We start from the raw sequence: 26,035 nt of genomic DNA, 5'->3' as shown, positions 1-26,035 counted from the left end.
ATGGGGCAGTGCAGGAGGCTTGCCTCCCCAAACAGGGTTCATGTGCTGCCCATGGTAGGCAGATGGAAGATAATCTGCCCCCCACCAGATGGATGGGATTGAAATACAAACCTACAGTGTCAGAGGCTGTGAATCGGTCCTTCATTGGAAACCCTCTGCTGCTGAACTGGTGCCTGAGGCTCTCCACGTGCCTCACACCTCAAGCAGACTTCTTGGGGAAAATGACATGGGTGAAATCATGGCTCCACTGAAGCCAATGGTAAATCTCTGATTGCTGCAACGGGGCCAGAACTGCCAAGCTAAACCACTTACAAATTCTCTAATCACGGCTCCAAGCTTGCCATATTGCACTGGTGCCAAGTATGCAGGGCCAGCACTTGGGAAGGAGCCCTCTGAGAAACAGCTGGGCTGTAGGGGGTAGTCTTGATAACTCAACAGGGGGCACTCTTCCATAATGCCCCAGCACAGTGATAGGGTGTGGGGGGTACTGGTCTGCTGGAAAAGTCATCTTTCAAAACAGATGAAATACAGAGGTTCTGACTAGTTGAGTCATCAAAAATCCCATGACACTTTTGGTAAGATCACAATCATTTGTATTGTCATCCATAGACAAAGAGGACCAGAGCCCTTTGTGCTAGACACCGTACATACACACAATAGGAGACAGTCGCTGCCCTGCTAGCTGGATGCACAGACTTGCCAGCTGGTCAGGGGCAGCTCCAGGCCCCAGCATGCCAAGCGCGTGCTTGTGGCGGCATGTCGCGGAGGGCGCTCTGCTGGTCGCCGGGAGGGCGGCAGGCGGCTCCGGTGGACCTCCTGCAGGCATGCCTGCGGCGGGTCCGCTGGTCCCGCGGCTGGGGTGGAGTATCCGCAGGCGTGCCTGCGGGAGGTCCACCGGAGCCGCGGGACCAGCAGACCCTCTGCAGGCACGTCTGTGGGAGGTCCACTGGAGCCGCGGGACCGGCGACCGTCAGAGCGCCCCCCGTGCTTGGGGCGGCGAAATCGCTAGAGCCGCCCCTGCAGCTGGTATCAGCGTTTGGTGTTGATCTCAGGCATTCCTAGGGGCTAACCATTCTCAGCTAACCGTTTATGACAGTCAGGAGGACAGACAAATGGCTGGTGGAGACTGGCATAATTGGCAAAGACACAACAGCAAACAGGGAAGGGTTAAGTAGTGAACAAGGGTGAAAGGTAGAGAAGGGAGAGCAGGATGAGGGGCTCATACAAGGACATGACCAAGTCAGCACAAGGAGCTGGGGACAAGCCCTTGGTATCAGTGCTACAGATGGAGCGAGAGGTTGACCCACATATCAGAAAAGCCTGAGTGGAGGCAGGTGCAGTTGTCAAAATAAGGGTCTGGGCGCAGAAAGAGAACTGGTTGGCTTCTGTAAGAACAGTGGCTAAAAATAGGGCAAGATTTGGCAGCAGGCTTAGGCTGGCTGGCTGAGGCAAGGGGGACCCCAGGTTACAGGTTTGAGTGCCAGGGACAGGGCCGCCCAGAGGGGGGGGGCAAGTGGGGCAATTTGCCCCAGGCCCCGGGCCCAGCAGGGGCCCCCACGAGAGTTTTTCGGGGCCCCTGGAGCGGGGTCCTTCACTCGCTGCGGGGGCCCCGGAAAACTCTTGCGAGGCCCGGGTCCCCGGAGCTTTTTCACTCCCGGTCTTTGCTGGCCGGGGGTCCTTCCTCTCCGGGACAGAAGGACCCCCTGCCGCGGAATTACCGCCGAAGCGGGACCTGCCGCCGGAGTGCAGCCGGGTCTTCGGCAGTAATTCGGCGGCGGGGGGTCCTTCTGTCCCAGAGAGGAAGGACCCCCCGCCGCGGAATTACCGCCGAAGCGGGACCTGCCGCCGGAGTGCAGCCGGGTCTCGGCAGTAATTGGCGGGGGGTCCTTCTGTCCCAGAGAGGAAGGACCCCCCGCCGCGGAATTACCGCCGAAGCGGGACCTGCCGCCGGAGTGCAGCCGGGTCTTCGGCAGTAATTCGGCGGCGGGGGCGTCCTTCTGTTCTGGGACCCGCCGCCAAAGTGGCCCGAAGACCCGCGGTGGGGGCTGCACTTTGGCAGCGGTTCCCACGTCGGTGGTAATTCGGCGGCGGGGGGGTCCCCGCCATGGGTCTTTGGGGCACTTCGGCAGCGGGTCCCAGAACGGCGGGACCCCCCGCCGCCAACTTACCGCCGAAGCGGGGGCCCCCCGCCCCCGAAGACCCCGGAATCCTCTGGGCGGCCCTGGCCAGGGAGCAGGGGCGGCTCTACAAAGTAGGCTGCCCCAAGCAGCGCGGAGCGCTGCGCCGCCCTTCCCCAGTCCCGCGGCGGGTCCCCTCTTCCCGCGGCTCCGGCATCCTGGGGAGGGCGTCATTTGGCTCTGGTGGAGCTCCCGCCGGCATGCCTGCGGCAGGTCCACCGGAGCCCGGGACGAGCGGACCTGCCGCAGTCATGCCTGCGGGAGCTCAACCGGAGCCGCGGGAAGACGGGACCCGCCGCAGGCATGACTGCGGCAGGTCCGCTCGTCCCGGGCTCCGGTGGACCTGCCGCAGGCATGCCGGCGGGAGCTCCACCGGAGCCAAATGACGCCCTCCCCAGGATGCCGCCCCAAGCGGGCGCTTGGCCCGCTGGTGCCTAGAGCCGCCCCTGCCAGGGAGGCTGGTGGCACTGTCAAGGTGATGGGGCAGAAGGGGTTTTTAGCAGGGAGGATAAGTAGTTCAGTTTTGACCTCGTTCATCTGGTTGATGGTGAGACACCCAGGCAGAGAAGTGGGCTGGGATAAAGGGCAGCAGGATAAATAGGAGACAGAGGGAGGCAGGTTTGTGAGTCATCAACACAGAGCTGGCAGCTGAAGCCAGATGAGGCTGGCCAACGACAGGGTGCAGTGGATACCCGTGGGACAGCGAGCACGGCCCGGGGATAGCAGGGCCCCCGGACAGTGCGGCAGTGAGCCCGCCCCGGGAGCAGTGGGGCCCGGGACAGCCGGGCCGGGGACCGCTCCTGCAGGGATCTGGCTGAAGGGCCCGGCGTGGCCGGCTCCGCAGCGGGCCCTGCAGGGGCGGGGTCCCCGGCGCTAGCACGCGGGGCAGTGGAGTGACCCCCGGCGGCCGAGGCAGCCCCCGAGCTCCGCGCCGCTCGGATCCGGCTGGCGACTTTGGCTGGGCCCGGCGGCGATCGCCGCTTCCCGAGACCCCGCACCCACCGCAGGGCCGCTCCGGGCCCGGCAGAAAGCTCCGCCCAGCGCGGCTCAGCCACGCCCCGGTCCGGGCACTGAGCACCGCCCAGGCCACGCCCTAATTCGGAAGGGGCGGGGTCTCATGCTCGGCTGTGACGTGGCGATGGCGGAACTCTACGTGAAACCGGGTGAGGGGGCCGAGCCCGGCCAGCGGGCACGTTCCACGACCCCCTCCCCCCGTCCTGGGAAGCGGGAGTCCTGGGCCCTCTTGTCCTGAGCAGGGGCGGCTCTAGGAATTTGGCCGCCCCAAGCAGGGCGACATGCCGCAGGGGGCGCGCTGCCGGTCCCGCGGCTCCGGGGGACCTCCCGCCCGCGGACATGACTGCGGAAGGTCCGCCGGAGCCGCCTGCTGGCGAAATGCCGCCCCAAGCGCGCGCTTGGCGCGCTGGGGTCTGGAGCCGGCCCTGGTCCTGAGGCGTGGGGGAGGGGAAGTCCTGGCTCCTCCTCTTGTCATGTGGCCTGGGGCAGCCTTGCCCCCTCCCCTTCCTGTCATGGGGAGAGGAGGGAAAGTCTGGCTCCCACTCTTGTCATGGGGCTGCAGGGGGAGGGGAAGCCCTGGTTCCCCCCTCCTGTGCTGGGGCAAGGGGAAGCCCTGGCGCTGGCCATCGTGTAGTGCCAGTAATTGGTGCCATTTGTGTCTCCCCAGGGAACAAGGAGCGTGGCTGGAACGACCCCCCCCAGTTTTCCTATGGGCTGCAGATCCAGTGTGGAGGCCCAAAGCGCCCCCCCCTCACACGCAGGGTCCCTGGCCCAGCCGCTGGAGCCCCCCAAGGTTAGAATTGCCCCATATGTTGCCTTGCAGCTGGTGGGCCCATGCTGGGGGTGGCAGAGCCCACCAGGAATGCTGAGTTAAGCCCAGTCACTGGCTCAAAGCCCCTTCAGAGGGCTCTCTGCGGAGGAGGATTTCCCCCTTCCGTGCCGCCTAAGCACCTGTGAGGGGAATCGGTGCTAGCCTGCCTCTCTCCTTTGAGGCCTCAGGCTAAGGCTCTTGGGTTGGTCACTGTCTCATGCTTTGCTGTAGCTCTTGTGGGACCTTCCTATCCAGGGTCATGCAGATGTCACGCTGACAGACCCCGGTCGGCAGTGGGCAGGATTGAACTGGGGACTTCAGGAGCTTAGTGCATGAGCTTCTACAGCAGGGGCGGGCAAACTTTTTGGCCCTAGGGCCACATCTGGGTATGGAAATTGTATGGCAGACTATGAATGCTCATGAAATTGGGGTTAGGTTGTAGGAGACTCTGGCTGGGTGTGTGGGCTGCAGACAGTGCTACTGATGTGGGTGGGTAATTCCTCTCCCTAGGAAGGGCTGCCTCAGTAGATCTCGCTGCTCAAACCCAGCGGAAGGCCAGACCCCAGCCTGGGTGCTCATTACCTCCTTTCCCTGCTGGCTAACAGGCAGCCCCCTGGCTTTGCTGGGTGATTTCCCTGAGGTCAGTTCTGCTCACGTCCTCCCAGAGAGGGGACAGATTCACTTTGCACCCAGCACTGCTTTCCTCTGCCACCCCAAGAACAGGGTAGGGGAAGCAGGCACTTTATGCTGCCCTGCCCTCCCCTCATCTGCAGAGAAGGGAGGTGCTGTGATGTGACCACCTGCTCCTCAGGAGCTGGGCTGAGACCCCAGCCCATGTCATGCAGGGCACCGGAGCAGCTACCATGTGGGAATGCCTGCTAGTCCCTGCTGACCTGGCCAGATCTCAGCTGGGGCCCTCAAGCTGGCAGGTCCATTCCCAGTGCTCTGAGGCACCCAGCCCCTAGGTACGGCCAGTAGTATAGACAGTGGAAGGGGCTCTTCAGAACTGGAGCTCTGGAGATGTCTGCACTGTAGGGAAAAACCCATGGCACCAAGTCTGAGCCCGGGTCAACTGACTCAGGCTTGTGGTGTGAGAGGCTAACAGCAGCAGTGTTGACATTCCCGCTTCGGCTGGAGCCTCTGTGCTGTTATTAGCCCCACACTGACGGGCTCTGAGACTTGCTGCTGTGGGGTTTTCTTTGCAGTGTAGCTAACTAGGCTAGCTTGGCTTGTTGTGCCGGGCACGAGTCCAGTGCTCTGCTTTGAATGCTTTCCACCTCAGAACACCAGAGCTTGGAGCACAGCCCCTTTGCTGAGCAGGTGGGGCTTTGGCTGGGTTGGACTGGAATATTACAGTGGCTGTTGACTGCAGAACGTTTGTATTTTCAGCCCTGACTCCAGCGAATTCTGCTCCTCCAACGGTGCCAGCAGCCTTAGCCTCAAAACCTATGGGGCCGCCCCCTCTTGCTGTGGTCAGCCCTGCTCTGAGGCCCGACGCTGCAAAGCAGGTTGTGAGCCTGGCTGAGGAGGAGTGCGAGGTGAAGGTAGAAGATGTTCTAGCCCCTCTGAATGAGACTCTGAGCATGTGCAGGAACACCGTGCAGGTGAGGATTGCTGCTACGCCCAGTGGCATTGCCAGTGACTCCTCTTTCCATAAAAACAATGAGGCACCTTAAAGACTAACAGATTTATTTGGGCATAAGCTTTCGTGGGTAAAAAACCCACTTCTTCAGATGCATGGAGTGAAAATTACAGATACAGGCATAAATATATATTGGCACATGAAGAGAAGGGAGTTACCTTACAAGTGGAGAACCAGTGTTGAAGGCCAGTTCAAATTGATGAGGAGGTGTCAATACCAAGAGAGGGAAAATTGCACTGATGTCGAGCCCTGTACCCTGGTCTATCAGCTGCTGCTCATCCCCCTCAGGGTGTGTGCAGCCAGGGAAGGGCCTATTGAACGGGGGTGTTTGTTCTCTGTGGCATTACAGGGGCCCACCACAGCCAAGCCATTCCCAAATTGTCCCTCTGCACCCTGCCGCCTGAGAGGAGGATGTGAGGGCTCAGCTTGCTGGGTGCGGGTGGCTCTGACAGGGTCCTCTTCCCAGAGCTACCCCTCTTCCCTACCTTAGCGCTGGTGGTGGTGGTGGGGGTCTGGCTCCAGCCCTTATGATGGCAGCTCTTCACTAAGGCTCCTCTCTGGACTTCCAGAAACAGGTTTGTGATGACATCAGCAGACGCCTCACTGTGTTTCGGGAGCTGTGGCTCCAGGGAAAGCTGTCTGCCCCTGTGAGGAAGAGGATGAATATCCTGGTGCAGGGTGAGCAGGGGCAAAGGGGCACCAGGGAGCTGTGACCCGATCTAGGGAAGGGGCCATCTTTGCATCTCCCAGGGGTTCTTCACTGTGGCCTGCATGCATTCCTTTCCTGGCTCCCAGTCTCCTCTCAGCACTCAGGAGGCGCTGCTCCCATGTCCCTCACCTGTCACCGTGAGGCCCATTTCTGCCCTGTCATGTCCCCGTGTCCGACTGTCGTGCTCCCATCCCTGTAGTATCTAGGCACAACTCTTCTTCCAGCTGGAATCCCAGTGGGTCCAGCTGCTTTGGGGTGTGGCTGGAGCTCATGCTCAGCTCAGAGCCTTTTTTACTCCCCACATCCACCAGAGAGGCTCGTGGGCCACTAACAGGGGTTGCTCTTTCCTTGTCTCCCAGAGCTCCAGCGGCGGCACTGGGATGTGGCTGATGAAATCCATCGCTCGCTCATGGTGGACCATGTCAATGAAGTCAGTCAGTGGATGGTGGGAATCAAACGGTTAATTGCTGAAGCAAGGAACTTGCCTCCTGGAGACTTGGTTGTAAATGATGAGCAGGGAGCTGGAGCTCAGCCAGCCGAAGAGGCCCTGTGAGCCAGGTGGTGGAGCTCTTGGCCACTGGGATTATTTCTCATTGCTGTAGTGGGAAAATAGCAAGACTCCTCCATCCCCGAAGAATTTCTGGCTTCTCCCATGTCTCACTGTACTGCCTCTGAGTGTCCAATTCCGGATCTGCTCTGCACCAAGGAGAGGCTTTCTTACCACCAATAGATCTCGGGGCAACTTGCTGCATATGATACTGAATAAAAATTATTGATCTTTCAGTGTCCCAAGCCTCTGTGCGAGCCCAGCACTAGCCCTCATCTGGAATCTGCTGTGAGCAGGCTCCAGGGGAGAGAGCTGCAGCTGGTGTGGACATGTGGCAGTCAGTGCTATTCTTTCCCAGGCCTGTCAGGCATGGGGATGATGGAGGCCTGGGCTGTAATGACAGGTCAGTCAGATGCTGGGCCTGGAGATCAGCGCTCAGCCCTTCCCATGCCCAGAAGGGAAGCTGCAGATAGAGCTGGGTGATGTTTTTTGGCCCAGGATTGTTTGATAAAAAAATGCAGTTTTTGTCAACCCAAACAAAACAGCTGGTGGAGACAGATTCTCTCCCGCAGCCCAATAGTTAGGGCATCAGCTGCGATGGGGGAGACTCAGGTTCAAATCCCTGCTCTGGAAAAGACCTCAAATGGCCTCCAATTCACAGCAAATTTTGAAGCGTCAGTATTGGTTCAACCCAAACGCAGTGTTTTCGAACCAGGGGTGCACGGACATGTCTGTTACTCGCCCAGCCCTGGTTGCAGTACACATCCCCTGGCACCAGTCACCTCAGTGCCCAGGGGAGGTGTGGGAAGGTTGGGGCAGACCTGGCCCTGTTTCCCCTTTAGAACATAAGAACAGCCATACTGGGTCCACCAATGTCCAGTATCCTGTCTTCCGCCAGTGGCCAATGCCAGGTGCTTCAGGGAGAATGAACAGAACAGGGCAGTTACCAAGTGATCCATCCCCTGTTGTCCACTCCCAGGATCTGGCAGTCAGAGGTCTAGGGACTCTCACACAGGGGTTGCATCCCTGACCATCCTGGCTAATAGCCATTGATGGCCCTATCCTCCAGGAATTTAGCAGATTCTTTTTTGAACCCAGTTATACGTTTGGCCTTCACAGCATCCCCTGGCAACAAGTGCCACAGGCTGACTGCGTTGTGCGAAGAAATACTCACTTCTTTATTTTAAACCTGCTGCCTAGTAATTTCATTGGGTGACCTCTAGTTCTTGTGTTATGTGAAAGGGTAAACAACGTTTCTTTATTATTCACTTTCTCCACACCAGTCATCATTTTATGGACCTCTATCATATCCCCCCTTAGTCGGCTCTTTTCTAAGATGAAATGTCCCAATCTTACTTCTCTCGGTTCATACAAAAGCTGTTCCATACCCTTAATCGTTTTGTTGCCCTTCTCTGTACCTTTTCCAATTCTAATATATCCTTTAAAACATGGGGTAACCAGATCTGCACACACTATTCAAGTTGTGGGCATACTATGGATTTATATAGTGGCATTATATTTAATGTCTTATCTAGTCTTTTTCTAATGGCTCCTAACAATCTGTTTGCTTTGTTGACTGCCGCTGCACACTGAGTGGATGTTTTCAGAGAACTATCCACAATGACGCCCAAGATTTCTTTCTTGAATGGAAACAGCTAATCTAGACGAGTGGTTTTCGAACTGCGGGTCGTGGAATGGAAGGCACCGGGTGACGGCGGCTCTGGTCCCGTCAGTGGTGCTGCCTGGCTAAGGCAGGCTAGTTCCTACCTGTTCTGACACTGCGCTGCACCCCGGAAGCAGCCAGCAGCAGGTCTGGCTCCTCGGTGGGGGGGCCGGAGGCTCCACATGCAGCACTTGCTCCGCACATTCATTGGACGGGAACAGACCAATGGGACCTGGGGTGGGGTGGCAGTGCCTGTGGGTGAGAGCCACGTGGAGCTGATTGCGCACCTCTGCCTAGGAGCTGGACCTGCTGCTGGCTGCGTCTGGGGCACAGCCTGGTCCGCAGTTCCAGGATAGGCAGGAAACCTGCCTTAGCCCCCCCAGCTATGCTGCTGACCGGGAGCTGCCTGAGGTAAGCCTGCACCTCAATCACCTACCCCAGCCCTGACCCCCCCCAAACCTGGAGCCCCATCCTGCACCCCAAACCCCTCATCCTTGGCCCCACCCTGCACTCCAAACCCCTCATCCCCAGAGCCTGTATCCCCAGTCCAGAGCCCTCTCAGACCCTGAACCCCTCAGCCCCAGCTCTGTTGGGTCACAGGCATGAACAATTTTCTTCAACTGGGTCACCAGAAAAAAAGATTGAAAACCACTGAGCTAGACCCCACCATTTTATATGTATAGTTGGGATTGTTTTCCAGTGTGCGTTACTTTGCATTTATCAACATTTAAATTTCATCTGCCATTTTGTTGCCCTGTCACCCAGTGTTGTGAGATCCCTTTGTAGCTCTTCATAGTCTGCCTGGGACTTAATGATCTTTTGAAGTAAGGTGTGTCACCAGGCGTTGCAATTGCAGCATGTTCTCCAGCGTTTCCCTTCCCAGCCCCACACTCCACAGGACAAGTCCTGTCCCAGCCAGTCAACGTGCCTTCCCTAGAAACCCGCCCCTCACTGACCGGCTCATGCTTTTACCATCTGGGGTCCAAAACCAGCCAGCATTTCCCCAGTCACTATCAAGCATCTGCCACCTTTCCTCACTGTAGCTCTTCTTCCTCCTCTTGTACCTGGATCCACAGTTGGGCTCAGCTGCTGCTGCTCCCAATCAGCGCAGTGGGGAGGGTGTGCGTGTGTGTGTGTGAGAGAGAGAGAGAGAGATCAAAGCACCAGCCTCGGATCCTGTCACAGCAGCAGGAGAACATATCCAGCTCTGCAGGGGCCAGATGGCTGCTTGCCGTATGGGTGCAGTAGGGTGAGCAGCACAATGAGCTGGCCTGGCTGCCCGCGGCATCACCCCAGTGCCTGCCATCAGCTGGCCCTTCCCTCCCAGCCCACAAGGGGTGTAGGCCTCAGTGCCCAACCAGCCCTGAGTTCAGGGGGAGGGATAGCTCAGTGGTTTGAGCACTGGCCTGCTAAACCCAGGGTTGTGAGTTCAATCCTTGAGGGGGCCATTTAGTATTAGGGGCAAAAATTGGAGATTAGTCCTGCTTTGAGCAGGGGGTTGGACTAGATGACCTCCTGAGGTCCCTTCCAAATGCAGCTTCCCCCCCATTGTCAGTCCTCTCCAGGAGGTGACATAGCACCGCCCTCTTGTGGGCATTAAAGGACATGCATCAGCAAAGCTGCCACATCAGCAGCAACCAGCGCTAAGGAATCCAGCTGGTTTCTCTGGGCACAGAGACACTCTCACTCCAAACACCTGCTCAATCCCACCCTATCCTGGCCCAGGCTGTGGGGCAGGAAGAGTCCTTCCAAGCCTCTGTGTAACACCCTCACTGCAGCTCAGCAAGGGCATGAGGGGAGAGAGGGTAACAACTCCCTTGCACTCTAAAGGGGGCAGTGAGACAAGGGCATGGGCTGGCCAGAGGCATCAAAACTCCCAGCCAGAAGCAGCACTGGCTCAGGCATGAAGCCCAGGCATTCACTCCTTAGCCCTTCACCCCTCCTGGAGCCCAGGTGGCCAGACAGATCTGCAGCTGGCATTCAGGAGTACACCCTAACTCCCAGTACCGGAGCGCAGCGAGTTTTGCAGGAGAGATCTTCCAACAGCCAAAGGCTTGGCCCTGAGCTCCAGCAGGTGCAGGGGGATAATAGGAGATTTGGGGTGAGCTAAGACAGTCCGTAGAATGACATGGCTACAAGCTGTTTCCTCCAACCCAGGACCGAGTGCCACAGGCGCAGGGTTTGCTGGCTGCTCCTGGAGCTCATTGAGTCCTGGAGCACTTGCTCCCACAGTGGATTCTGGCACCAGCCTGGGCTCACGGCTAGCAGCTCCCAGCTGGTAGGCCAGTGCAGGTTTGCAATTGCTGCTGCAGCTGTCACAAGAGACACTGGAGAAAGCCTCTTCTTCCTGTCCTATCCTTAGCAAGCACCAGGGTGTCTGGGCACACAGTTCATGGAGCTCAGATTGCACCCTCCCAGGGCAGCTGTCATGACAGCCAGCGTGTCCCGCCCAGCCCCAGCACTGCAACCACTCCTGGAGAGGCTGAAAGCCATGGGAGACAGTTGGGGCTGCTTGGCCCATCACCCCCAACCCCAGGGAGGACATGTCTGACCCTGGCCTGGAGGGTTCTCCAACAGCTGATTATGCTGAAGAGCCTGGTTCTGTGCTAAGTTACAAATAAGCAGGAGCATGAAGTCAGTCTCCTCCTGATTGGCCTAAAGCCAAGGAAAGCCCCCCCCCCATCCAGTTTGCACCGCAGCTTTCAACCAAGCTGGATGGGCTCCCCTGACTGCTGGGGACCCAGGCCCCCTTCCCCTGGGACCCCTCGGCCAGTTCTAACCAAAGGCTCAGATCACCAGCATCTCTCACTCCCCTGGAGCGAGGGAGAGCCAGCGACTCCTGTACACTACCCCCCCCCTCCAGCTACAAGGGGAAAGGGCCATAGGGCAGAGGCTTTGCCCATGGACTTGGCAGGCTCTTGCCACGCCCCAGCCATGGGCTGCAGGTTGGGAGCAAAGCACAGAAGACACACAGGACAGAAGGGGGTACAGGTTGTTTATTGCACAGCCTCAGAATGAGCCCACGGCGTAGCCACTAGACACGCTCAGCACAGCGAGCCCAGCCAGCCCTGTGGTACCTGGGGGAAGAGCAGCCGCTCATGCTGCCCCCCCACGCCAGCCCCCAAACCCTGGCTTCATTTCAGTAAAAAAAACCGAGACCAAATGCAACTGCAGAGAAACAGTGTTAAAACAGTGCCAGATCCACAGGCGGCAGCTGTACCAGGGCCTTGCTCACCTCTGGGTCTTCAGCGAGGGAAGGGAGGCAGGAGCCCCAGGAAAGCAGCTTGCTGTCAGCCAGCCGCGTTGCTGGGAGCTCAGATATCCATGGCAAACTGATCGTCATCTGGGCAGGGGAAAGAAACAAGGGCTGCGTTAGAAGGACGGCGCGTGGCAAGGGGGGCTCTGCAGGGATCACTGTGGGGATAGGATGCTGTTAACCAGAAGAGCTGTTAACCTACTGCCAGTAGCAGCAGCACGGACGGGCAGATCAGAGTGAAGAGCCTTCTCCCCCGGCTGAGTTCCTGGGTCACAGCTCTGCACTGCCAAACTTCACTAGCCTCTGGATGGGGCGTCCCATTTCCCCTCCCCCCAGCCTGTTCCAGCTGCGAGCAATGGACGAGTCCCAGGGCCACCATTGCTGCGGTCTGAATTGACAGTGTGTGAGGCCCATGTGATGGGGGAGCTGAGCAGAGCCCCAGAGAGCAGCAGTGACTCCCTGGGGAAGGAGGGGAGGGGCAGAGACAGCAGTAGGCAAAGGCCCTGCTTGCTAATTTGTAGTTCCCCTCCCATCCACAAGGGGCACTCAATGCAGATGGTCACTCACCCAATAGGAGCAGACTTCCTGAGGGGAGTAAACTATGGGTCCAGCCCTGCCATGCAGCCACAGGAAGCAGCCGTGGCCCTGGCACCAGCACCCACTGAGTTCAGTGGCAGCCCCAAGAGGGAGAGGCTGGTGGCTCCATGCACCCAGGACCGGTCTCCATCCCCTGGCGTCGGGAACAAGTGCAGGACAGCAGGCGAGGGCTTGGCCTCCTCACTGCCCCGCAGACAGGACATGGACAAGCAGCCACCACCCAGCCAGAGGCAGGCGGAACCAGACAAGTTCTCCCCATCCCAGTGCTGGAAGGGGGTGCTGCTCCCCCAGGGTGGGAGCTGCATTATCCCCGGCTCCCTCCACTTCAAGTCCTGCTTCAAGTGCCTTGAAACAGGCAGGACAAATCACTTGTGATGCACCAGGGGAGCCCCCAAAGGCTGCAGCAGGAGCAAAGGTGACAGGCAGTGCTCCGGGACCAGGGGTTGGGCACGTGTGTCTTACCTGGGACCTCTTCCTCAGTCTCATTTTGTTCCTTAAGATCCTCCAGCTTGGAGAGCGCCGCGTGGGGGGGAGAGGTGATGCCAGGGATGTGAGGAAGGTAGCAGGGTGGGGTCCTGGCAACGGGCGAGTTCTTACACTCCAGCAGGAATTTACGGTCATAGATTATCCTGGTACCTGTCAAACCCAGCAGGAAAATCAGCCCCCGGCACTCAGATGCCCTCTTCCAAGAGCCCCACCCACCACAGTCTGCTCCATAGGGAGCTCAGGAGTCTGCCACTCCCTCTCCAAGCCCGGAGCAGGCAAGATCAAGCCCAGGCTTGTGCCAGCATCTCCTGTGTTGCCGAGCCATGTGACACCACAACTGTTTGAGCCGTAGGCCCAGGCAGAGCAGCTACTAGTAATTAATGTTAATTAGAACATAAGAGCTGCAATACTGGGCCAGATCATGGTACACCTCGCCCAGTATCCTGCCTCTGACTGGCCCATACCAGAGCTTCAGGGGGAGTGTACAGAACACGGCAATTATCCATCCCAGCTTGACAGTCAGAGGTTTAGGGTCACTCCTAGCACAGGGCTGCCTCCCTGACCAGCTTGGTAATAGCAATTGATGGAGCCATTCTCCAGGAACTGATCCAGTTCTGTTTTGAACCTAGTTATAAGTTTGGCCTTAATGATATCCCCTGGCAATGAGTTCCACAGGTTAGTTGTGCCTTGTGTGAAGTAGTACTGCTCTTGTTTGTATTATACCTGCTGCCTATTAATTTCATTGTGTAATCCTTACTTTCTGTATTGTGTGAAGGGGTAAAAAACACTTCCCCGAATGGGGCAGTGCTGCCAGGGATCCGTTCCTCCCAGCTGGCAACACCAGCCTGCAGCTCACCTAGCCACATGACCCTTCAGTCACCAACTGCTGACACCCAGCCACTCCCCCGCTCCAGTAATCCAGCCTAGCATCAGGTGGCAGGGAGAATGCTCCAGGTAACATAGGCTCTGCAACGGAGATGGAACAGCAGAGCAGCGGCTGGTGGGGTGAGCCCAGAAATCCCTGCACTGCTGAGCACAGGTGGCAGCCTCTGGTGCAGAGCAAACATATCATGTAACCCAGTGCAGGCAGCTCTGAGCAGCTGACCTCAACGCCAGCACCTGCCGTGCCTCCCCCCACTCCCAAGATAAGACTTATCGCGAGCCAGCGCTGGCAGGATGGGCTTGTGCAGTTTAACTGAAACACACCCTGCCCATGGATAAAGGCATGCAGGCCAGCGGGCCAAGGGCAGCACCAGGCACAAGGACAAGTGTGGATGGCTTTCTAAAAATAGAGACATGCCGGCGAGGCCAGCAGGGCTGCTTTCACCCCCTGCAAGAGGTCAGAGTCCTAGAGAGCCCCGAGGCAGGCAGTGCAGCAGCAGGGCAGGAGTCTGCCTTGCCCCCAGACACCCACACCTGGCAGAATGCCCCTCTCAGCAGGCACAGCCCAGCTCCTACCCACACCCTGCCCAGATCTTGCCTGAGGATTTTGTACTGCTGCTCATCACACAGGTACCTGAGTGTCTCCCACGACAGAGCAGCAACAGCACTCAGGTACTCAGGAACGTTCCTTACTAGCTCCACACGTGGACAAACCCTGGGAGAACCGGGAAAGCCTGGAAGCAAGGATGCTCTGGCCTGTTTGAGGAGCTGGGCCATGCAGAGCGCAGCAGAGACCGCACCTGCCAAATGCTCTTGATCAGTGATTCTCAACCTATGTGGCCCACAATGTGTTATGGGGGATGCATCCAATACTACCTATATGGCTCTGAGGAGGCCACATGGGCTGCAGCTGTGTGCTGACTGGGCCACAGGTTGCTCTAGATCATCTCTGTCCAAACTCACACTTCCAACTTTGAATTTAAATCCCTTGTGCTGCCTCTACCACAAGTTTTCCTTAAACTCTCCCTGGGGTCCTAGCTCCATTGGCAAGGCTAATGCAGACAGGACACTGGTGTTTTAACCACCACATCAGCTAACCCTGCTCAGAGCAGGGCTTGATAACAGTCATAAAGCTGCTGGCAGCTGCCCAGGCCCTAGAGCTCCCACTGCTACAACAACAGAGGGTGTAGCAGGAAGAAGTCCCATAGGACACAGCCCTAGCATCTAAGCAGTGCACGTCACAGACCCTGCTTTGGAAACAAGGGGACCCTTCTGGTTCTCAGGGCCAGGGGCTCCCCGGGGCCTGCACTGCTACAGGGGTGTGGCCCCGACAGTTTTCATAAAGCCTTTGTTTGGTGTCTCTCCTCGCAGGCTCCTGTGCACTCACGTGGCATCGGTGCAGGGTTTGCAACTCCCGAGCAGGGAGCAACAGCTCAGCCGGCGACCCAGCTCAGCACCTCCACGGCCCTTGTTATTACGACGTGTATTGTGGGAGCCCCACAGGCCCCCTGGGCCTTGGCCGCTCCATGCAGCTGGTCAAGGAATCGGGCAATATTGGATACACCGTGCAGAGCCTGCTGCCTCCTATGCACCTCCCCGGGGGCGCCTCTTCCTCCCTAGCATGAGCCATGCGGGGTGGGGGGCAAATCCTTTGCGTCTCAGGGGAAAACCGAGATCCCGTCCAGGCGAAGACGAAAACCGCCCAAACCCTCCCGAGGCCCAGCCAGCCAAGGGCAGTTCCAGCTCGAAGAGGCTCTTCGGACACGGAGGGCGCGTGTGAACGGGCTTAAGTTGCCCCGATCCGCTCCGGGGGCGCAGCGCCGGGCACCCCATTGAGCTCAGCCCCACCCCGAGCCCGGACGGGCGGACTCCCCCCGGGTTACAGAACCGGGTCTGAGTCGCTGGACTGCGCGACCCCGAAACCGGAACGGCTCGGGACAGGAGCCGGAGATCGGGGCCGCCCCACGCGCCCTCCCGCGGGAAGGGAGGTACCGGACCCGCTGCCCGGGAGCCCTGCGGGACACTGGAGGCCGCTCCCCGTGGATCCAGGAAGGCCCGGGCCACCTCCGCGCGGGACAGCCGGGGTTGCAGCCGCAGCAGGGGGCGCTGGGCGGAGGTTCACCCTAGACCAGCTGCAGGCAGAGTCCGGGGGCTGGGGTCGCACTGAGCCCAGGGGCTGCTCGGGGAGCGGAGCCTGCAGGGCCCGGCCTTACCCCCTGGGGTGGTGGAGTAGAGGGTCCCGCCGGGGGTGCAGCTGTAGCCTTCTGGGGAGCCCGGGTCTCGGCCACCCGGAATGGGGCAGGAGCTCGTGGTGCTCGCCGCGGCCATGGAGCCCGATCGGTATCCGCGGGGCCCAGCAACACGTGCAGGCCCGGGGCGGGGCCGGATCCTTCCCTCCCTGAGGCAGGCGGGGCCCGTCCCAGCGTGGGGCGGGGCCGGGGGTGTGCGTCCTTCCCTCCCCGAGGCGGGCAGGCCCCTGGCAGGCCAGCACAGGGCGGGGCGCTGAGTCTGGCCTGGCTCTGACCCGGGATCCCCGGTGCGTTAGAAAAGAGCCGAACACCGCAAGCTGCACAGGAATCACCCCAGGAGGTGGGACTCAAACCCTAGACTCAAGCGCCAGTCTCCCCTTCTCCTACCTGCTGGGCTTCCCGCGGGGAGCGATAAGGGCCCTCCCTTTACCCTCTCCGACACCACAGAAACCGGCTTGTGCTTACTAGACCCTGGAAACAGGGAAACCCATAACACGTTTCTGCAAAGCAGCCCCAAGCACGCAGCTGCCCGCTCCTGGGGGGCTGGCTAGGGCCCCAAAGAGCCTTGGTATCAGAACAGGACATCACTGTTGCTGCCTGCAAACCTCTCTCCAGAGGAATCAAGAAGCTAGGGATTGATGAAACTTAAGGAATATTTCTGCCTAGCCCCTGGATCCCAGTGAGCCCCACTTAAAAAAAAAAATCATCTCCCTGGGGCAGGGCTCCATCCCAGCTCAACAGGGGAAACATGTTTGCTAGATTCTCCTCCACAAAACCGATTTAAGCTCCTTCCAGGGGCAAATAAAGGCCTCCAGGCACAGCAGAGTCAGTGACAGTTCAACCACACAGGGCCTAGCGGTCTGCTTTGGGAGGAAGACCAAGGATTCAGAAGTAGGCAGTGGTGCAGCAATAAGAAGGCAGTGTCTCTTGGGGACAGCAAAGCATTGACTGAAGTGGGTCCAGTTTAGGTTGAATCCATCCTAGCCCTCCCCACAAATGTGTCAAATTAATATGTTGAAATCTTGAAAAATCACAAGGGCTTCATTTCTCTTTGCAGTCCAGGTTTTGCAGGTCCCTGTACAAAGTGCCAGCATGCAGACCCTCAGGCAGCCTTGTGCAATCCCCACAGCAGAGCGAGGGTGTGCCTGGGAAACTGGCAGCCAGACTGGGATGAGTGTTTTTTGAGTGTTGGCAGTTCAGAGTGGTTGTTCCTCTCTACTCATGTGTGTGTTGTGGCAAAAGTTGGGCATCTCAGGCTAGGCACTTCAAGGGCTGCTGTTTTCCCATGGCCAACAGCATTCCAGTACTCCCAGTTCAGAAATAATCTCAAGCTCCACTGAAGTGAATGGAAGTTTTGTCATTGACATCAATGGAGAGCTGGTATTTCACCCTCAGAATGCAGACATTTCTGACCCATCTTCCTCTACCTGTGCTCTATGATCAGGGATGGATCTTCCACCTATAGGAATGGCTGGTCTGTCTCCTGGGTCTGGGGGGAGGTGGTCTTGGGCAAAGAAAAGCAGTAGGCCTCAGTTCCCAATCCCTGTGCATTCTACCATGCTGTCCACATGGGTGTTGCTCTATTGATTATCAATAACTACTGCTAGCCCATAGGCTGCTGTCCCATGGCACATTTTTTTGGGTGTCTCCCCCCACCCCCCAAGAGCAATCAGATTTCACAACTTGGGTCTTCCTATAGATTCACCCACTATTAAACACTGTCCCACTGCCTTGAGTTTTTATTTTATAAATAAATAAAAATAGCAAAGTGAGCTTAGCTATTAAACTGTTCTATATACCACCACACGTTCATGGGACACCAAGTTTTTAGATTTTCTCCATTACTGGTATCTTTTGCACTGTGGGCCTAATGCAGACTTCAAGAGCATTAGAACGACCACAAACTGAGACCCCATGAAAAATCGCTACTTCAGGGCAACTCCATGACCATCACATTTGATTGACTTCCACTGGGTACCAGTCAAAACATAACATCTCCAGCAAAATGTTGGAAAGCAAGTTAATAGTCACATTTGCTAAGAATCTGCAAAGTACAGGTAACTGTACAAATCTGAGTTTTGTTTCACACATTCCTCACTGAATAACTCCATAATCCTGTTTTGTAATTTGTCACACCTCCCCCCACCCCAAGTTTATGCAGCATCCAACTTCAAACTGTAAGCTCTTCAGAGCAAAGCCTCTTTACTTGTGTCTGGGAAGCATCTAGAGTGCTTTTGGAGGCTCCAATATTCAAGAAGTATTAATACAACATTAATACAAATTTTTACCTGTGCAAAAAATTCTGGAACCCGATCTAGCATATTTTAATTGGGTTAATGTGCTCTTGTAAACAGAACATCTGTTCTGCTGTGGAGGGGGTAAATATTTAGGGTAAGAAATAGCATCAACAATGAAATGTGTTCTTGTGTGGGGACATTTATGTTCCATTCTTAAATATTAGTAGAATACCTCAGTATGTTCAAAAGGTTCCTGAGATCTGATCACCTACTAGTTCTTGGATACTATTTGAGCACTTTATGTTTTCAAAAACATTTAAAAAGTGACTGGGCAGAAATATGCCACCACATGGTTTGCAAGGAGTGAACTCTTAGGATTCAGTGATGATTTGCCTTATTCTGGTTGCTGCTTCCTCAGGCTTTTCCTGGAAAAACTGTATTGCTGCATATATGGAATAGGCAAGAGGGGTGGAAAGAGGGGGAAGTCTCTGTCTATATTGAGACTGTAAGAAAGTGGCCCATGACACAGGGTACCCATTTGTGTCGTGTAGTTACTGGCTCGAGAAGTGGATCAGATCTCCAAATTATAATTAGCGTGTCATTACCGAGGAAGAATAAAGTATGATTTTTAAGGCAAAAGGGGGAAATGCACCATTTGCATGTAGAGTGAATGTAGGTTTTAATATGGTATTCAAAGGAGCTTGCAAAACCTGTTCTGACTCACAGAAATGTGATTATAAACTCTGATCACATTTAAAGGGACACATAATTTAAGATCAAATATTGGCCAACGTTATGATTGGTGGTGAAATATTCTCTGGTTTCCAGAAGTCTGCCAGTCACCAAGATATGTAAATACATCAGTGGTTTTCAATCTGTGGTCCGTGGACCCCTGCAGGTCCACAGATTATGTTTAAGGGGTTCATGAAAGGTTGTTGTTACTACAGTACAGTGGTTTTCAACCTGTGGTCTGCAGATCCCTGGGGGTCCACAGACTATGTCTAAGATGTTTAAAGAGGTCTGCACCTCCATTTGAAAATTTTTAGGGGTCTGCAAATGAAAGCCACTGTATTAGATGAAGAGACCCTTTGGTATGTAGGCAATACCCAGTGTTTTGTGTTCTCCTACTGTCATCTTTGGCTATTAGGATGTCATGCTAAAGCATATTCCCAGACCCAAATCCAAACAGAACAGGAAAGCCACACTGGCTTGCATGATATGAATGTTCACCAACCAGAAAAAGACAAAGCTAAGAGGGAGCAAGAGTATTTTCAAAGTTTTGAGAGGCTGTTACAAATGACAGTGATCCTCCTCCTACCATCCTGCTTGAGTAGCTGACTGTGTCACTAAAGCAGTACACAAAGTAATTGTAGACATCCTGATAGCAAGATGTGGCCCTCTACCAAAATCCACACCACATCCTATAAATACTGTTCATCTTTTTATTGAATATTCAGGTAAATATTTCACATTAATACAGGCTACATAAAGTGGAGCCACTATACGACATGAAATTTACTCAACTTTTTCCTTTTAAGTATGTAAACAATTATACATGTATTTACCACCATAAAAGGCTGAAATCATGTAATCATCTAGTTCTCTGCTGCATACAAGTAGCATTCAGTAGTGTTTAGCCAAAAGCACTAGGTTCATCTGATTTTAAGTTCAAAATGGCTAAACTAACTGGAGAACAGAATCAGTTGAATAGGTAAATCAATTTGTTCTTACACAATGGGCAATCAAATTTTCATTGTTACAGCCCAGAGAAAAAAATTGCTTAGTTAGGCACATTAAAAAAATCCCCAGGGTTCTTCCAAGGTCATAGGTTTCCCAACAAGGCTAAAAAGGATAGACCCTCTTAAATTAGTTGACGTATTTGAGATGCATATTTCCAATGTGAGGTGCCCAGGTGCCAGGCCAAATCTGCAGTGGGGAGAAAAAAAATAATTAAGAAATATAGAATATGCCCAAGTGCAAAATTCTATAATAAATACAGTACCAAACTCAGACTTATTGTGGCGCAATTTTTTAAACCTGGGTGTCTAAAGTTAGACTCCAACACAGGAGTGGTCAGATTTTCAGAGGGGCTATAGCAGTCTTCAGCGATGACCAGGTTTTTTGCATGAGCAGTAATTGGAAATGTAGAACCTGTCAGTGTGTATTATTAATTCATTTTGTTCATAGCAAGGTGCTGAGCACTGCTGAGAATCAGGCCACTTATTTATGAGGTAGACGAGGCTTTCTTGGGACAGCTAACTGAAGTTTCCAGATCACAGGCCCTGGCACTAATAGGGGACTTCAATCACCATGACATCTGCTGGGAGAGCAATACAGCAATGCACAATCCAAGATGTTTTTGGTGAGTGTTGGGGACAACTTCCTGGTACAAGTGCTGGAGGCACTGACTAGGGGCCATGCTCCTCTTGATCTACAGCTTACAAACAGGGAAGGATTGGTAGGAGGAAGAATTGGGTGGCAACCTAGGCAGCAGTGGCCATGAGATGGTTCAAGTCAGGATCCTCACAAAAGGAAGGAAGGAAAGTAACAAAATACAGACCCTGGACTTCAGAAAAGCAGACTGACTCCCTTAGGGAACTGATAGGCAGAATCCCCTGGGAAGCTAATATGAGGGATAAGGAGCCCAGGAGAGCTGGCTGTATTTTAAAGAAGCCTTATTGAGGGCGCAGGAACAAACCATCCCGAAGTGCAGAAAGAATAGCAAATATGGTAGGTGACCAGCTTGGCTTAACAGTGAAATCTTCGGTGACCTTAAACTCAAAAAGGAAGCTTACAAGAAGTGGAAATTTGGACAGATGACTAGGGAGGAGTATAAAAATATTGCTAGAGCATACAGGGGTGTAATCAGGAAGGCAAAGGCACAACTGGAGTTGCAGCTAGCAGGGATGTGAAGGGTAACAAGGGTTTCTACAGGTATGTTAGCAACAAGGAGATGGTCAGGGAAAGTGTGGGACCCTTACTGAATGGGAGAGGCAACCTAGTGACAGATGTTGTGGAAAAAGCTGAAGTACTCAATGCTTTTTTTGCCTGGGTCTTCACAGACAAGGTCAGCTCCCAGAATGCTGCACTGGGCAACACAGTATGGGGAGGAGGTGAGCAACCCTCAGTGGTGAAAGAGCAGGTTAAGGATTATTTAGAAAAGCTGGACGTGCACAAGTCCATGGGTCCGGATCAAATGCATTCAAGGGTGCTGAGGGAGTTGGCTGATGTGATCGCAGAGCCATTGGCTATTATCTTTGAAAATTTGTGGTGATCGGGGGAGGTCCTGGACAATTGGAAAAAGGCAGATATAGTGCCCATATGTGAAAAAGGGAAGAGAGAGAACCCAGAGAACGACAATCCCCAGCAAAATCATGAAGCAGGTCCTCAAGGAATCCATTTTGAAGCACTTGAAGGAGAGGAAGATGATCAGGAACAGTCAACATGGATTCACCAAGGGCAAGTCATACCTGACCAACCTGATTGCCTTCTATGATGAGATAACTGGCTCTGTGGATATGGGGAAAGCGGTGGATGTGATAATATCTTGACTTTAGCAAAGTTTTTGATATGGTCTCCCACAGTATTCTTGCCAGCAAGTTAAAAAAGTATGGATTTGATGGACGGACTATAAGGTGGATAGGAAGCTGGCTAGATTGGGAGGCTCAATGGGTAGTGATCAACAGCTCGATGTCTAGTTGGCAGTCCGTATCAAGCGGAGTGCCCCAGAGGTTGGTCCTGGGGCTTGTTTTGTTCAACATCTTTATTAATGATCTGGATGATGGATTGCACCCTCAGCAAGTTTGCAGATGACACTAAGCTGGGGGGAGAGGTAGATACACTGGAGGGTAGAGATAGGGTCCACAGTGACCTAGACAAATTGGAGGATTGGGCCAAAAGAAATCTGATGAAGTTCAACAAGGACAAGTGCAGAGTCCTGGCCTTACGAAGAATCCCATGCACCACTACAGGCTGGGGACTAACTGGCTGAGCAGCAGTTCTGCAGAAAAGGACCTGGGGATTACAGTGGATGAGAAGCTGGATATGAGTCAGCAGTGTGCCTTTGTTGCCTAGAAGGCCAACTGCATATTAGACTGTATTAGGAGGAGCATTGCCAGCAGATCGAGGGAAGTGATTATTCCCCTCTATTCGACACTGGTGAGGCCACACCTGGAGTATTGCGTCCAGTTTTGGTCCCCTCACTACAGAAGGAATGTGGACAAATTGAAGAGTGAGGAGGGATTTGATAGCAGCCTTCAACTACCTGACGGGAGGTTCCCAAGAGGATGGAGTGAGGTTGTTCTCAGTGCTGGCAGATGACAGAACAAGGAGCAATGGTCTCAAGTTGCAGTGAGGAAGGTCTAGGTTGGATATTAGGAAACACTATTTCACTAGGAAGGTGGTGAAACACTGGAATGGGTTATCTAGGGAGGTGGTGGAATTTAAGGCCTGGCTTGACAAAGCCCTGGCTGGGATATTTTAGTTGGTGTTGGTCCTGCTTTGAGCAGGGGATTGGACTAGATGACCGTCTGAGGTCTCTTCCAACCCTAATATTCTATGACCCTAACTTCATGTACTCAGGTTTGAAAGTTTTGGCCTGTAAACTGATCTTTAAAGCCCAGTGCCGACATATCTAAAAGACATTCTCAAAAAAAAATTATGACTGCTGATAAAATCTTTTTCCTCTACTAAGCACAAAAATATCAGTCGAGAAACCAGATAGAAAGTATTTTAAATTATGAGAAAGATACAAACAAATTTACCTGCTGAGCATCAGTACATTCTGTTGAGTTTTGGACAACCTTTATCATAGGATTCCAAGCGGGATCTGGAGTATGAAGTCCATTAAAGAGAGGCCCTCCTGGGCCGTCAGCTAGCTGAGGATGAGAAGGTATTAGAGCTCCTCCATACATGGAAATCGGTAGACCCTGAAATAGCAGAAAGAACAATCACTGTACAGTGTAGTGATTACAGACAATAACACTAGTACATCACATATAGAGTAGTATCTGTCATCTCAAAGAATCCCAGAGCGTTTTACAGAACTTATGGGCACAGATCACTTCATCCATCACTGAAATTAGAAAGAGGGGCGACTGTGCATCAGCAGTGCTACAAAGCAGTGTTGTGAGGAGAGATGAGAATACCATACCCAATTCCAGGGACAATTCAGAGCAAAGCAGAAGGCAATTGATTTTATTAGTGTTGGAATTTTGCAAGGCTCCCCATCCATTCCAATGTACTGCACAATATGAATGAAAATGCATTACCCAAAATGTTCAAACTTCATTCAAATCCTTATGCAACATTAAAGTTGCACTTACAATCATCTTGGCATTCTGTGAGAAAAATGGGAACATGTGGTGGTCTAAGCATCAAGTTTGGAATGCTCAGACTCCTTAGAACCAGAGGTTCAAATCCCAGCAGAACTAATTCAGCCCTTCATCTTCCTGAGATACCCATGTTAAGTACCATCATAGTCTGAGTGTGGTTTATTTAGATGAGTCTGCAAAGTCAGATATTGTGTCTGTTCTACATGGATTTCATGTCACAATGTACTTGGGAAGTGCTCTCCTCTCCCATCAATATACCACTTGTCAGCCTAACTGAGCTGCAGTGATGCTGTGTGTATAGTCTGAAAGCTCAGTGGGATCCTTTAAGATGGAAGGTACTATACAATATTTTAATTGCCAACTGGAATAATGACCTTTGAGTTCATAAAAGGTGTAGTGGCTTTCTTTATAGAGCCTCACTTCCGTGGCCTCCAGCATGTGACATAACAGTTTTCATAAACATCTCCCTATACAGAACAGAAGGGGATACAGAGCTCTTTCGATACCTCCCTCCCTCAAATTTCTGTTGTCTCATTGCATAGGATATGAAAAATCTTTGTCTTGCTCACAAAAAATAAAGACTGCAACAAAGTACTTTCTCCAGATGTAACTGTAGCAATGTTCTGAGAAGACTCCAGACTATGCACATGACCCTAGACATTCCTCAAATTCTTCAACTGAATGATGACAGGGCTGTATTCTGTTTTTGCCTTGTGCTAGTTTCTGATATTAATGCCTTCTTTATGTACATAGTTCAATAGTCTCCCAACCTCCTACCACATGTGCTGAAGAAAATTCCATGATATTCATATGCCTAATTTATATCTATAACTCGTGCCAGAAGCATTAAATATTAACCAGCCTGAAGAGGCGACCTAGTTCCATGTAGGAAGGAAGGAATCTAACACAGTAGGGGAGAATGGAACAGTGAAGGGTGTCACCAAGCAAGTCCATGTATAGACCTGGGATATTAGCAACTAGAAATAATGTTTAGTTTCAGTTATAATGTGCCCTCAGTTTGACTAGTGTCTCTCACATGTCCAAGAGTGTTTCTGGGGTGAAGGGGGCACTACATGAATCCTCATATCTGCTAGAGCAGAGGTCCTCAAACAGTGGTCTGCGAGTTCTGTTCAGGTGGTCCGTGGATAGTTCCCTCTAAGGTGTGCGCCTGGACAGCTGCACATGAGAGAATGAAGGGCTACCAGGGGCTGCTGTGGCGGGGAAGAGACCCTTCTCCGACCCAGCCCCCGCTCGGGGGCTGCTGTGGCGGGGGAGAGAGGGCACATCTATTGCATTAGAAAGGTAAGACTACTGATATTAAAATATGAGTTGTGTGCTGTTATTTGTACAACAAAAAAATGTTAATTATTAAGGTTTTTTTATATAGTGCTTTTATCCAAAGTGCTTTACAATAGTTAGCATATGGTACAAACATTTGAAAAGATCATTAAGTGGTTTGCCGAGATCCCCAGCAATTTTCAAGTGGTCCATGAAAATAAAAGTTTGAGAACCACTGTGCTAGAGCAAGGGTGTACAACACCCTTACATGGCCCACCAGAGCATTTCATAAAGCCTGCAGCCTGTTTAACACAATATACTAATGGCCAATTCATTAGAATTTTGTCATCCTGTTTACATCATTTTAGTTTACATAAGGGTGTAAAGAGACAATGTTGTACATAGGTTGTTTCTATCTAAATACATACAAAACAAGCTGAACTTAAAATATAAATCAATACCGGTGACTTTACATCTTATTAAAATATGTACAATCTGTTTGGCCCACACAAGGTTGTGCTTATGTGTATGTGGCCCTCCCGTATAAGATTGGGCACTACTGTGCTAGAGAACATTCAGAGTTAAACAAATCTGAATGGACCAATGGCCTTGGCAAAGTTGCCCCACCTTGTTCCAGAGAAAGGGCTTTTAAGGAAGTCTCTCTGGATAGTCATTTCTGGACATGCACTGTCAGACAAGTCATCTGCAACCAGGCAAAACAACCCAGCTGCTTATAACAAATTCAACTTTCAAATATAACTTACTTTAGAAAAATCCACAAAGCTATTTGGCATAGGTTGGTGGAAAATGTTTGAGGGAGCCACGATTCCAGAATCATCTCTCTCCATTGGCTGATGCTGGGAAAATGTGCCTGGGTCTGATAATTGTTGATGCATTGGATGATTCCCCATTATAGGCTGAGACCAACCTGACAAGCCTTCTGGAAAGGAAGAGATTAAAAGTGGATGGTTGTAATCAATCGAGAACACTCTGGAATAAATCAATCAGCTGCACAGACCATCTCCACACATGTTAAGGATCTCAGAAATAAGCATAACAATGCTGCAAAAACAAACTGGGGCATTGCTCTGAACAAATCACTTTTCAGACCTCCCCAAAACTTGTATTCTACCCTCAGACCCAATGACCTGTTA

The 26,035-nt window shown here is 53.2% G+C and overlaps 3 protein-coding genes across 14 annotated transcripts in view; 1 reads left to right on the top strand and 2 right to left on the bottom strand.

Moving 5' to 3' along the window:
• The first annotated feature begins 2,899 nt into the window (after positions 1-2,899).
• On the top strand, positions 2,900-7,137 carry SRA1 (steroid receptor RNA activator 1). 2 transcript variants are annotated; one of them, XM_039483256.1, is made up of 5 exons: positions 2,905-3,340; positions 3,859-3,984; positions 5,392-5,606; positions 6,214-6,322; positions 6,713-7,137. In XM_039483256.1, exons 1-5 carry the CDS (start codon positions 3,295-3,297, stop codon positions 6,904-6,906), a joined length of 690 nt encoding a protein of 229 aa, XP_039339190.1. In that variant the 5' UTR covers positions 2,905-3,294; the 3' UTR covers positions 6,907-7,137. The 2 variants fall into 2 exon arrangements, with proteins under 2 accessions (XP_039339191.1, XP_039339190.1); XM_039483257.1 differs by lacking the exon at positions 3,859-3,984 and having other exon boundaries at positions 2,900-3,340.
• Positions 7,138-11,541: 4,404 nt separating this feature from the next.
• Positions 11,542-16,224, bottom strand: EIF4EBP3 (eukaryotic translation initiation factor 4E binding protein 3). Its single transcript, XM_039483276.1, has 3 exons — positions 15,998-16,224; positions 12,879-13,052; positions 11,542-11,906 (listed from the first exon to the last, which is right to left on the bottom strand). The coding sequence occupies exons 1-3, from the start codon at positions 16,110-16,112 to the stop codon at positions 11,878-11,880; spliced, it is 318 nt and encodes a 105-aa protein (XP_039339210.1). The 5' UTR covers positions 16,113-16,224; the 3' UTR covers positions 11,542-11,877.
• Positions 16,225-19,698: 3,474 nt separating this feature from the next.
• LOC120369909 (ankyrin repeat and KH domain-containing protein 1) overlaps positions 19,699-26,035 on the bottom strand; it is a 187,582-nt gene continuing 181,245 nt past the window's right edge. For 10 of the 11 annotated variants that reach the window (XM_039483703.1, XM_039483696.1, XM_039483699.1 and 7 more), the window contains 3 exons: positions 25,646-25,821; positions 23,034-23,198; positions 19,699-20,196 (listed from right to left, as the gene is read on the bottom strand). In XM_039483703.1, coding sequence (XP_039339637.1) covers positions 20,137-20,196; positions 23,034-23,198; positions 25,646-25,821 — 401 coding nt within the window. In that variant the 3' untranslated portion in view covers positions 19,699-20,136. The remainder of the gene's footprint in view (positions 20,197-23,033; positions 23,199-25,645; positions 25,822-26,035) is intronic. The other variant, XM_039483701.1, reaches the window with a different exon arrangement.

Source organism: Mauremys reevesii, linkage group 8 (genome assembly GCF_016161935.1).
Source record: "Mauremys reevesii isolate NIE-2019 linkage group 8, ASM1616193v1, whole genome shotgun sequence".
Taxonomy (NCBI): Eukaryota; Metazoa; Chordata; order Testudines; family Geoemydidae; genus Mauremys; species Mauremys reevesii.
The sequence above is the reverse complement of the archived record's forward strand: the minus strand, read 5'-3'. Positions and strand labels throughout refer to the sequence as shown.